Source organism: Plectrocnemia conspersa, unplaced genomic scaffold (genome assembly GCF_051122295.1).
Source record: "Plectrocnemia conspersa isolate PC_06_02 unplaced genomic scaffold, ASM5112229v1 ptg000007l, whole genome shotgun sequence".
NCBI classification, from domain to species: Eukaryota; Metazoa; Arthropoda; class Insecta; order Trichoptera; family Polycentropodidae; genus Plectrocnemia; species Plectrocnemia conspersa.
Genome location: NW_028277171.1, coordinates 8,700,347 through 8,713,442, shown reverse-complemented (window position 1 = coordinate 8,713,442; position 13,096 = coordinate 8,700,347). Strand labels below are relative to the sequence as shown.

The following is a 13,096-nucleotide window of genomic DNA, read 5'->3' as shown; positions in this document are numbered from 1 at the left end:
AGGGACACGTGTACAATATTACAAACCAACTGTCTAAAACGATAACGTAGGCATAGGCATAAATATGAAATTAGGTTAATAATTAGATAAATGTCGACAAATTTCTACTTTTGCTCTGCCTAAATTTAATATCAATTCAGTTGACTTAACTTCGTAAAGATATTGAAATGATTTTGAAATGTCACAAATATATTTAAATGTACCACTAATTTAATCTAATTACAATCGTTTAGTTCAAAATTAAGCTCGTTTGTTGCAAGTGTAATAAACTTTATTTTTAATTTAAATTCACCACAAAGACTTGAACATGCGCTAAATTGTGGTAATTGGACTTTTGTAAGGGAAATTTTATGAAGCCCTTAATGAACGCGGACTAGATTCTGAAGCAATCCGCCCCTAGGAGTTGAAAGAACGTTACGTAAAAGCGCTCTTAATTTATTTGTATGCTAGTCAATATGAATTTGCTTTAAGCTTATGCATAAAATAAGGCATACAAATTATAATGAAACTCTTTATATTCGCCAACAAGCACGACTTTTAGACTCTTTATCTTGCACGGAAAAAAATAGGCATCTTGCCCTAATTAAATAGCACAGCGTATTATGCAATAAACGTTAATTTTAATTATCATTGCCCCCTAAAAAATCCATTTAACAAGCGAAGGATACAGTGCAAAACTTGTACGGGTTCAATTAATTAAATTGCCACTTAAGGCTCTAAGCTACACGGAAAGTTTCCAAAAAGGCCGAGATTTATTTTTCGCGGAGGCATTTATTTGCTTCCGAGAAAAATCACCCATAGTATCGTATACCCAAACAATCACCAAAGTGCCATAGACCAGCACACATATACATACATTCACATACTTAAAAAACTGTGCTGAGCGTTAAGTTTAAGGGAGCGGAATAATTGACGAGTTTCTAAGAAAAACCCGCGACATTGAAATAAGTGTGTTGGTTGTTCTTAAAAAGTTTTACAAACTTGCAACGTCCATAGATTAAAATTATTTATTTAAATAAATATACAAGGTGTTTATATTATATATAATAATATTGTAACATTTAATTAAATTTCCTTACTTTTAACGTATTGTTTGTCAAATATATAAATTATTCATTTTACTCAAAGAATAAAACCTTTCATAACAACTCGACTTGTCATATTGTTTTAAAGCGATTTTTCAACAAGTATTGTAATTTTAATATTATAATTATACGATTTTCCAGATCAAGGAAATCATAACTGATTGTATGAATTTTGTGAAGTGTGAATTTATTTCTTAAAAGCAACGACTTAAATATATATATATAATGTTTTCAAATATTTTCAGCACGAAAAAAATTAAATAATCTTAATTTTTATTCGTCCTACAGATTGACTATACACTCAAGTTCCTTTAGTTCTTTTGGACATAAAAATAAGTTTTCGACTCTTTGTTTTATTTGAAACATACATTTAACAGTAGTATAATAAATATAATTACATAAATTTATTGTTTATTTATTTAATCAATGCAATGCAATCAGTTATTAATAAGCAATCGCTCGTGGCAAATTCATTCGTCTTATAATGTGATCTTTAATCAACAATTTTAATAAGAAATCGGTATCGATAATGTTTCAATTATTATCAATGGCGACATTGGCGAAAAAATTGGTCGGATTTGATTTAACTCGGTTATTCTTGAGTTATCCTCAGTTATCCCCAGGCTTTCTCCTTTTTAACATTATCAATTAATTTTATAAATACGGCAGCTACAAATTCAAGTTATCTTTTATATACAGATGATAAAACAAGCTTAGATACATCTGATATATTGAGGACTCTACAGAGTGATAAAGGTTAAGTATGGAGAAAGGCTTCCTTCAACTGCCTGCCTTTTAGTGTCGGAAAGTGCTCTATTGTGTCATTTTCTCGATCTCGTTCGCGGTCCGAATATTTCTATAATCTTAGTGGGAACGAATCACTTTAATTCGCAGTATTCTTAAATGTTGATAAAATTCAGCTGTGAGTTTTAGAGTGCCCTAAAGAGTCGCTATCGCGTCCCTTATTCTTGCCCGTTACGGTCAGAACGTCAGTGCTTGAGAACGCTTCTTAACGAGCTTGCTAAATTATATTTTATGTAATGGTTAAATTGCATACGAAAAACCTGGCAATTTGTAATAAAAAAATAAAAGTAAATACAATTGCGGAAAGGCAGATACACCACCTATACTAAATATTCACAATTTTCTGTTTTTAAATAGGATTTATCAATTTACTTCTGAAAATATGAAAGACTTTTTAACTTTGGTGCATATTTTAAATGCAACGATCTACTTTAACTACTGCTATGCTTTATTGTTGTATGCTTGATTTATACTGGCAATCAAATATTTAATACTGCTGCTTTCCTTTCTTCTTCATCCACATAATTATTCCTCTACCATAAATAATATAATGTATTTGTCTCCTTAAATGAATTAGTAATGCTAGACAATTTTCAGTTGTAACTTAAGTAGGAGGTTGACCTTAAGCTAGTTTCCAAGGATGTAGTTTAAATTTGTGTTATAAAATAATTAGTATATTATAATTAAGTCGAGGTGATTTTATTTTATGGCATATTATTTATATTTTTTTTTAATAATAAAAATATTATTTTTTCTTTGTTAATAAAATATTTACAATTGAAAAATACAAATAAAAATATTAAAATCATTTTTTTTATTTAATGTGATTTTTTATTTGATGCATTATTGAGTTAGTCCGTGAAGTTTATTGTCGTATTATGTATGTATATTTGAATCATAATGCGCGCGTTTCATTAAATCACACCCAAAATAATATGGGTCCACGCTAATCAGATTGTAGAGCTCCGAAAGTCCGAAATGAAATATTTGATTCGATCCCAGTACCGCCATTTGTTACATTCACAATTCGGGCGAACGTCAAACGTGAACGTAATAAACACGAATTAAAGCGATAAATTACGTCAAATTCTACGTAGAATGCCTCATTATTTCGCACGTTCGTGATCGCTGCCATCAATGGCCAATATTTACAAAATCAAGATTTCTGCGCGCTTTTATATAACTTCTTGTGGACAAATTATGACGTACGAAATTAAATTAAAAAAATGCTTTCGTGACTTTGAACCAAAATAAAAATTACAGAGTCACTAAAGAAACGGGCTATTAAATATACATGGTTTTAAATTACTTAGCCTACATTCTAAAGGTAAGGCACGAATGTTGCTCAGAAATGTGAATATTTAAAAAAAAATGCAATAATAAAAAACTTCAAGTAAAAAATACTTTAAGGTCGAAGAAATGCGAGCAATTACATTCTACCTTATATAAATTTAAAAAAATGGAAAAATTAATTATCGAACAAATTATCATTAGTAAAAGTATTTGGGCTACGTGGAAAAACATAATACGGATATTTAATTATTTGTTGATGGCAAAGAATTTAAGAACCAATTTACAGTAGCTGAAAGAAGTCTTAGGAATTTTAAAAATATATTATTTTATTTAATTATAATATAAATATATATTAAAACTATAACTATAATTTAAAATTGTATAATAAATAAATGTAATAATATTTAGTACTTCTTGTTGATAAATGGTTATTTAAACGTATATAAGTAGGGGATTTTTTAGAGCAGAAAATATATACTATACATATCGTGAGCATAATGTATCTTTTCGGGTATTAGTCCTTACAATACGCGGAAAGCGTATAAACGTAACTTTTTGTCCGGCATACAGTGGAACATATGTCAGCGATTCCATGGTCCATTCTCCTTGTGAAAGGATAATGCGAATTCTTGACATAGAATAGGAGGATTCTATTCGTCGCAATAAAACTTAATCTTCTGACACTTCATTCACTCACTCTAGCGGGGTTTTGTTTTCGAGATTAACTTCCAGAGCTGACGCCGTCCTTTTTACTTCAGCCATTATATAATATTTAATTTTTAAACATCATTCAAGTATTTCGACTTAATCCTCGACTTATTACTTTTGAAGGACTCTCTTCTCTTTGTTACACTCCACTTTGAAACGTACAATAATAATTCTGTATTAAATCAAGAAATTACTTATTATAATAAATTGTAAATGTTTCATAATTATTTTGGCTTTATTCCAAGTAGTATAGGTACGTAAAATTAAAACACATTAATTAAAAACATTACAAAATTGAGTTTTATAGAAAAACCTCATTGTATTTTATGCTATTTTTAGCATAATTATCCGTTACTTCGAAATATTTTGTAACGTAAAATTAAATCGACATATACAATTAATATAATGTTTGGAAATAATATTGCATTGTTGATTGAAATTATTAGTCCATTTATGTACAATTATAATTTACTGTAATATATCAAAAATGTATTACATATGAAAATTGTATCACATTTTATCATTTAAATGTTTATATCAAAGAATAAACATCGATATTTAGTAATACACTTTAAATGCATGCAGTAGTTTGTTTTATACTTGTTTAACGTTGGTTTTACCCATCGACATTAGTCAGCACAGTGAGCTTCAATTTCTCAGCTTCAATTCAAAGCAAATTCCTTAAAGATGGCAAAGAGTTGACAAACAGTTTATGGAAGACAATCACGAGATTTTCCTTTGTGCTAAATTGAATGCCCGCAATCAAACTCCGGAAAAGTTGCTAGAAGCGATGATGTCTTTGCTTTTAATAGTAATTAACAACCTTATCTTCGTTTTACTTCATTTTGCCAAAATTCATTTGCGGGAGAGGAGAAATTATATTTGGTACGATTTTGTAGCTTTTTACAGCTTGAGTCGTTTATGAGAAATTTAACGGTATTCATTGGATTTAATTAAAACATTGCTGACAAACATTTTATCATTAGTGATCCATATCTGTGAGTGCTCTTTATTTTTAATTTTTAGTATATATCTGACCATTATGACTTGACAAGTTTTCCTAATGCGTTTGATGGCCACTATACAAACAAAAAATATACAATTAGACATTAAGAAAAACTTTATGATACATATTTATTATTTTTTTCGAATCCTGATATCTATCGCCGTTACCATTTTTGTGTTTGGTAAGCTCGTTGAGAAGCTGATTTTTAAAAGAGGAGCGTTTTCAAGCGCTGACGCCATGGCCGCAACGGTAAGAATAAGGGGCGCGATCATTACCCTTTAGGACACTCCAAAACTCGCAGCCGAAAGTCACCGACCACTAACGGATTGTCTTGTTTATTGAAAAAAAAGTTTATCGAAGACACCGTAAATTTGGCAGTAAGGGTGACTAGAGTACAATTGAATTTCACTAACATCTTCGAATATTTATCTACACATACTAAAATCTGGCACTTTGATAATTGATGGAATGCAATTATCGTTAAATATTAATTTCAACTTATTAATTAGTTTGCTATCCAACGTTTGGGTAACAATCCACGCAGTCTAAGCACCTCAATATAGGCCTACGCACATTATTCTTTTACATACAGACATATTAAATATACAATACTGGTTTATAACCATTTTCATTATTAATAATTGTAAAATCATACAATAAAAGAAAAATAATAAATTTTCGGTATACATAATTAAATTTAGGAATAAAATCATAAAATAAAAAAATATGTCTAATAACAACAATAAATACACAATTAAATATAAAAAAAACATACATAACTTTATGTATAGAAATTTTAATATTTGGCTTAAGAAATGTTAGCATTTAATCTGGCTTTTAATTTTTTTACTGTATATATTTAATAGTTTACTGATTGTATTAAGTTAATGTAAATATTTATTAAGATATCTAATTGCATTTTATTTACTAAAAAATATCTGGTTTGCAGTTACTAATAATACAAAAATGATTATGCTTATGTTGGGTACATTTAACAATTAATGTGTTATAAAATACCTTACGTATCTAGTAAAAATGTACAATAAAAAAATATAAATACATCTTGCTGGTAAAAATAATAAACCAAAATAACATGTATAACTACAATACATATTAGATGCATACAAATAATTTAAATAATAGAATAATGAAGGAGTTTCTTTATGCTATATTATTTCAGAGTTACAGTTGCGTGCGAGTAAAAGTAAAGAAAAAAGACATATTATGCCGACGGGATGAAAAAAGACTTTCGGAATAAGGGTCAAAGCCGTGAAAGAAGCAATCAATTGCGCAGTTCTTTCACTAATGCTAACTTTAAAGGTTTATTGATAAAACGGAGCCATTCGACTCACATCCGTCGGCTTAAGCCCTTCACCAATTTAATTTTTCGCCGCATTCAGTGCACATAATGAATTCCAGTTGATCAAAAAAAAATTTACCCAGACATCAAAGCTTTTTATTTCCCAATTTTCGAGAGTATTTTTATGATTCTATTGGGGATAAAACGAGTAACCTAATATATACATTTAAATTGAGATGTTTTCTATCCAGCGTATGGGGCTTGATATATTTTTTAGGTCGAGGGGGACTTAACCATTTCGTCGACACGAAGTTAATTTAATTTAAACTTGATCGGTTTATACAGTGGAATGGTTCAGTTTTCTGTTCGTGTGACACATGGACATCTGTTTGAATTGTGTATAGATATTCGTTATATTCGTTATATTCGTGTAATCTATTGGTAATTTAATGTAGTTCTAAGAAAAAAATATCAATTAATTGTATATTAATTTATCATGACATTAATAATTATATATTTAGTAATATTTTTAAGGATCTAGAACTTTTATCAAATACGAGAATTTATTATTTGATTATATATAAAATATACTATTAATTTTTTTTATAAATCCATGTTTTTTGTGTATTTTCGTAACTGGATGATGTTTATCATGAAAAGGGAATCAGCTACTCTCTTAATTAGCCTTAAGTCTTAGAAAATGCTTTAAAAAGCTTTATTTGGTGTGTTTTACATCGGTAGTACTTAACTAAACTTTTTGATAAATAAAGTAAATGATATTAGCTATTTATGTTTTTATCTACGCTGTGCTGGGTCGAGATGGAGGAGGTTCTTCTTCTAGATTCTCTGGACATGGGTCAATTGTAACGACTTTAGGTAACACTTATATTTATTTATTGCTATTGTATTTAAAGGAAAATTTTAAAAATGTGAAGATTTATTAATAATGGAAAAACATCACTTTTATACATTATTTTGTATTTGTAAAGGCACCGCATTGCTATTTATAATGCGTTCGAAGACGTTTATTATTTAGAATATAAATAGTGTTATTGACATAATTGCACATCTCAGTACGTCATAAATAATAATAAAAATTGTCTTTTTATATGCGAAAAGTTATTTTCTTACGCACATTGCGTCTTCGCATTATGGGCTTTTTATTTAGCCAGATGGTCCCCAAAATAACATTTAAACAAATTAGATCAACATTTTTATACACGTGTATTATTCTCTCTATAAGCTAAATTTATATATTTATTACAAACTCTTTTATACATTACATTTATTATTAGCATCTTGAATACAGAATTAATTTTGTAGACTATTGTGTCGCAAAAATACGCAGCTTTATTTATTTAATTTTTATTAAATAAATATAATTGACGTCATAGTTATTTTTAAAATGTGTTTAAAAGCAATTTTTTCTTAACACTTTACCGACCGGCAGTTTCACTACCAGACTTACGCTAAATACCGGCACCTATTCGCAAAACTTCGCGAATTTTACCTTTTTTATTTAAATTTATGTATCTTTTGATACGGTCCGAATATTTCGTTGAATTTTTCTAGACATGTTATAAATGTATCAATTCATCAATTTAAGTTATTATTAGATGGTTCTCAACATGTGGTTCGCCGAAAATAAAAAATAATTATTACTTTTCCTTATTATTAGATTTTTAAAATGATTATCTTGATTTTAAAATTATAAAAACGAATAACCTAGAAATTTTAATAAAAATAATTTAAATTTAGTTAACCAGCGGTTCTCAAACTTTTTTAAATTTGTAAAAACTTTTTTCAAGCAAACTTTTCTTTTGTATTGTGACATTTTTACTAATACGAGTTTACTGATGTATAATTCATTTGCAATAAAATATTCACTAACCGTTGTAATTCACTCCATCGTAATGTGAAATTTTCCAGGCACATACACACATAATTTACATTGTCTTTCACGTGTAAATCACTTTTCACAATAACTAGTTATATAATGAAAGTTTAAAGTGTCTCGATTTTTTACTGTTTTTCACAATTGCAACAATATTACCCCATATCGTTTATATTTGGTTTCAAATATTCGTAATTTTGCATTTTTTAGATATTCTGGTAAAACCCGATTCTTCCTTATGGTACCACAGGTGCTATTTTTTTTTAATATATATTTTTATTTGCTATTTCAGCACTTATAATAATCGTCCATATAAAGATGATGCCATTTGTATTTATTGTCTGATGTTAGATGTGATATTGAATCTTGTAACGAAATTCTAGGTCCTTAATATATATTTAAAATTTTGATATGTATCCTGACACTAATTCACATACCATTCTTATCACTATACCGTACTTTGTGAGCTTACTGGGGTTGTATACGTAAAAATTTAATCTTCCACACCATGGGATCATACCCTCATCCAGAGATGTGTTTTGGCTTGGTTTGTACATCTTTTTTAATCTTTCGGAGAAATAATCAATTATTTTTTGTACTTTGAACAGTAATCCTACATTATCAGGAACATTTTCATTATTGGAAAAACGCAGGTAACGTAATATTTGATAAAACCTATTTCTACTCATGGTTTTTGTAAATATCAAGGTTCCTATTAGTGGATTTATTGTCTAATACAGGTGTAATGAGCCTTTTTTTACCAGGCCCATTAGCAATATCAACTCAAACCAATTTTTTAATTCTGGTACCGTTACATCCACCCATTTTTTTATTTTATTTGCAGTTTGTATCTGTTGATGTGTTGATTATGGTGTCTATTCGTTTATTCTGCAATAACGGGAAACAAGTCATCTTCAATAAAGTTTTGTGTCTTGTAAAGTGTCTTCTAAGTATTTTTCTTGTTCATCTTCCTCATTGCTCATGAGCATCATAGCATGTGGACGATTTCTTTCATGAACAGAGGAGTCTGAATCACTATCACTATTATTTTTATTGTCACTTGGAATATCTATATATATTTAACACTATATTAAATAACATAAACTGTAATTATTTTCACGTAGATTCTACACTCGTATCTAACTAAAAAACTATGTTTTATAAACAGTTCGTAATATTTTTCGAATATTCACTCGAGCACACGAAAACCAGATGCACTTCACACGATAGTATAACTGAAACTTAATTCTTATCCATAAGTTTTTATGTGTATCGTGCTAATAATTCAAAAATAATTACTCGAAAAAATTCCCACTTTCTAAAATAATGTGTCACTGAGATTCGGTATTTCCAGTAAGCCAGTATTATCTGAAGGGAGATAATATTTACTCACAAAAAATATGTTGGAATTTCCTTATAGCAGGATAGAAAAAAATACAATAGAATCTTACTAATCTGACAATCTTGAGATTCTCAGTAATCCAATACTATCTAATGGTTAATGATATGATAAATTTTTAGTGTCTTGTACTTTTTATATATGTACATCGTATTTTTTAATTTTATGTAATTTGACTTTATTTCTAAATAAACCCATTTACCCAATAAATTATTTTTAAATATACATATTTATATGTTTGTGTATAAAATATCATATTTTTTCTTTTTTTACACCGTCCGAAAAAAAAGTGTGCTGGATAAAAGTTTTTAGAAATTTGAAAAAGTTTGAGAACCGCTGGTTACCTCAGTTTTAATTATATTTATTTAAATTCCTAGATTACTTGCTTTTATAATTTTAAAATCATCAATCAATTTTAAAATCTAATAATAAGGAAATGTAATAATTAATTTCTATTTCCGGCGAATCACATGTTGAGAACCACTTAATAATGGCTTGAATTGATGCATTGTTACATTTATAACATGTCTAGAAAAATTTGTTGAAATATTCGGACCACATCAAAAGATACATAAGTTTGTCTGGTAGTGAAACTGCCTGATGAAAGAAATATAAAATATATTTATAAAACCTTCGCATTTGTCTAAATATAATTTAAAAAAAAAAAAATTAAAATAAAATGAAAATTCATACATTTATTTAGTCATCTCTTAAAAAAAAAGCAAATAAAACACTAAACATATATTTTTAATTTGACATGGAAACGAAAACATACACAGGACGCCAATTGGCGTCTGCGGTGTTTAACTTTCGGCACACTCAGGACGCCAATTGGCGTGAGCGGTAGATAAAGTGTTAATTGCTAATTTTTTTTGTGAATTCTCGACAACACAATTTTTTTTTTATTGATAAACCTATTTTATGGGAATATTTAAAAATATTTTGAAACAGTTTGTTTTGATATTACAGTTCAAATTAAATGAATTGTTTACTTAAAAAAAATTATATGTATAAGAAATCACATATAAGTTTAGACGTATCCAGAATCTCTCCGTTGGGACAAGTAAAGTCGTGAGTGACAAATTCTCCGGTTTTACCTTTCATGCAGTAGTGAAATCTGCTACATTCATTTGGATCTTTTACGAATCCAGTAGGTGTACAAATTTCTTCTTTATCAAATGTCATATCATTTGGATCTGGTGTTAAACTGTCTGGATCCACTGTCGTTGTGGCCGGTGTCGTTGTCGTCGTCGTTGTCGTCGCCGTCGTCGTCTCTCTCGTCGTCGTCGTTCTTCTCGTCGTCGTCGTACTCGTCGTCGTCGGCTTTGTCGTTGTCGTCGTCGGTCTTGTCGTTGTCGTTGTTGTTGTTGTTGTTGTCGGTCTTGTCGTTGTTGTCGTCGTTGGTCTCGTCGTTGTCGTCGTTGGTGTTGTCGTTGTCGTCGTTGGTCTTGTCGTTGGTCTTGTCGTTGTCGTCGTTGGTTTTGTCGTTGTCGTCGTTGGTCTTGTCGTTGTCGTCGTTGCGGTCGTCGTCGTCGTCGGCATCGTTGACATAACCGTCGTTGGGGTAACGGTATTATGTCCAAACTTTATAGTCGTATATATGAACCGATAAGTATCGTCGAAATTTTTCATAATATCCTTGATATAGTTTATCATTGGATACTTTCCCTGTTTGCACTTGCAAGCATAATCGTCTTCGTGTAGTTCAACCATGATTCCATTTAAGTTCATCACCATTATGAACTCGAGCTTGACTGCAAGAGAATTTCTGTTTTCATATGAAATCCAACACTTTTTTTTAAAAGCGTAAGTTATAGCTTCTTCCCAGTCCCAAACTTTTTTAAAACCTTTTAACGCTACAGGGCAAAGCTGTAATAAATATAAACATTAATAAAAATTAATTATAAATGATTTAAGGTAAACGATTTAATAATCATAATAAAATAGTGTATCTAATACAATACTAGTATACAAGATGTAATACAAAAAAATACCACATTTTTTAAATTTCGCAGCTATTTCTTATCGGTAAAAAATGCTTAAAAAATCTTAAAAATGCTTAAAAAATGGCAAAAATAATAAACACAGTCAAATGGTTCAAATTATATCAGGCTTTAGACAAGAAAACTATGTCAAAACTTTGGTTCATGAATAGTACAAACGTTTCCAAAGATATATACCAAGTTGACTGTAGAATGACTTGTCTACATTTCTCTACTAAACTCTGATAAGAACGGTTTTGATATATAAATGTAAGACAATGGATAATAAGCTGTATCATGGTTGTAGTATATGAATTTAAAAAGTGGATATTGTGGCTGCAAGCTTTTAAAGAAGTTAAAATTTTATGTTTTGTTGAATAATAATTATAATATTCCCTACGTTTTCAAATATACATTTACTGTTGTTTTTGAGATGAATATGAATAAAAACAAGAAAAGAAGAAGCTGGTAATTGGTTATTAAAAAGAAATAAACTAAATAGTTATACCTTACTATATGTGACTTCCGCTAATCTTCCTTTTGTAGGAGCACCCAAATAATTTATATTATAATTTGCCAGTGTGTATTTTTGAACATCAAAATCGGTGATCATGGGTACGATTTTTTGAGCAGGTGCACCCATTACAATTAAATTAATAACGCTATTTTCTATATTTATTAGTTTATATCTAATAGACGTTCTATATGTATCAGTAGTTGGCTTAATGTATAATAGAATATAGTCTAATAATCTGAAAATATCCATAATATCAATTGGCAAAATTAAGATAATAAGTTTTTTTATATATAAATACACTCACTTCGAAATTCTTGGAATGTCATAAGATACTATGCTGGTGTTAACAGTGGATATTAAGGACGACAAAAGTAAATTTTTATTAGTTGTCTCACGGCGTAATTCTTCCAGAAGCAGAGAGAAATTTTCTTTAGTTTCTTTCGTGAATTTATCATATTTTAAATTTCTATCGAACCAATGCAAGTGAACTCCATCAAATCCGTATTTGGATGCGACATACACAATGTTTTGGGCAAAACTTCGTCTTAATTGTTTGTTTTTTGCGACCTGGTAAATTTTAATAAGAAAAAAGTATAAAGCATATTTAATTTGTTTATATTATTATACCTTATAAAATGCTGCTGAATAAGTCCATCCACCGACATCAAGCAATAACTTGAGTTCGGGATTTTTATTTTTTATCCTAACAAATTCCTCAATGTCACCTGATCAAAAATTAATAATCAACACTATTTTATTAAATATTTTAACGTATTTATTTTAACGCAATAACCTTTGACTCCAGAATGTGGAAGTACAATTAAACCATGATTATCTACTCCAACTAAAGAATATATCAAGTGAGTACACAGAAACGGATCTATTTTTGATGAATTAAATTGATGGTCAAATGTAAATTCATATTTTTCATAGCCGCAGAAAATATTTTCTAAAAATATATAAAAATGTTCGCTACAATTGATATGTTAATATATACAAATCAAATTTAAAATAAATAAAAACGCATATAGAGTACTCACTTCTTGCCAAAGATTGTTTTGCGATAAAAACTAATATAAAAAATCCGCAGAAAATAAATCTTTGCGAA

The 13,096-nt window shown here is 29.0% G+C and overlaps 1 protein-coding gene across 1 annotated transcript in view; it reads right to left on the bottom strand.

Moving 5' to 3' along the window:
• Nucleotides 1-10,491: 10,491 nt before the first annotated feature.
• Nucleotides 10,492-13,096, bottom strand: part of LOC148233860 (chitinase-3-like protein 2) — a 33,979-nt gene continuing 31,374 nt past the window's right edge. The window contains exons 3-7 of the mRNA XM_088188968.1: nt 12,782-12,832; nt 12,616-12,713; nt 12,293-12,555; nt 11,980-12,133; nt 10,492-11,358 (exon numbers count right to left, since the gene is read on the bottom strand). Of these exons, the coding sequence (XP_088045094.1) occupies nt 10,492-11,358; nt 11,980-12,133; nt 12,293-12,555; nt 12,616-12,713; nt 12,782-12,832 (1,433 nt within the window). The remainder of the gene's footprint in view (nt 11,359-11,979; nt 12,134-12,292; nt 12,556-12,615; nt 12,714-12,781; nt 12,833-13,096) is intronic.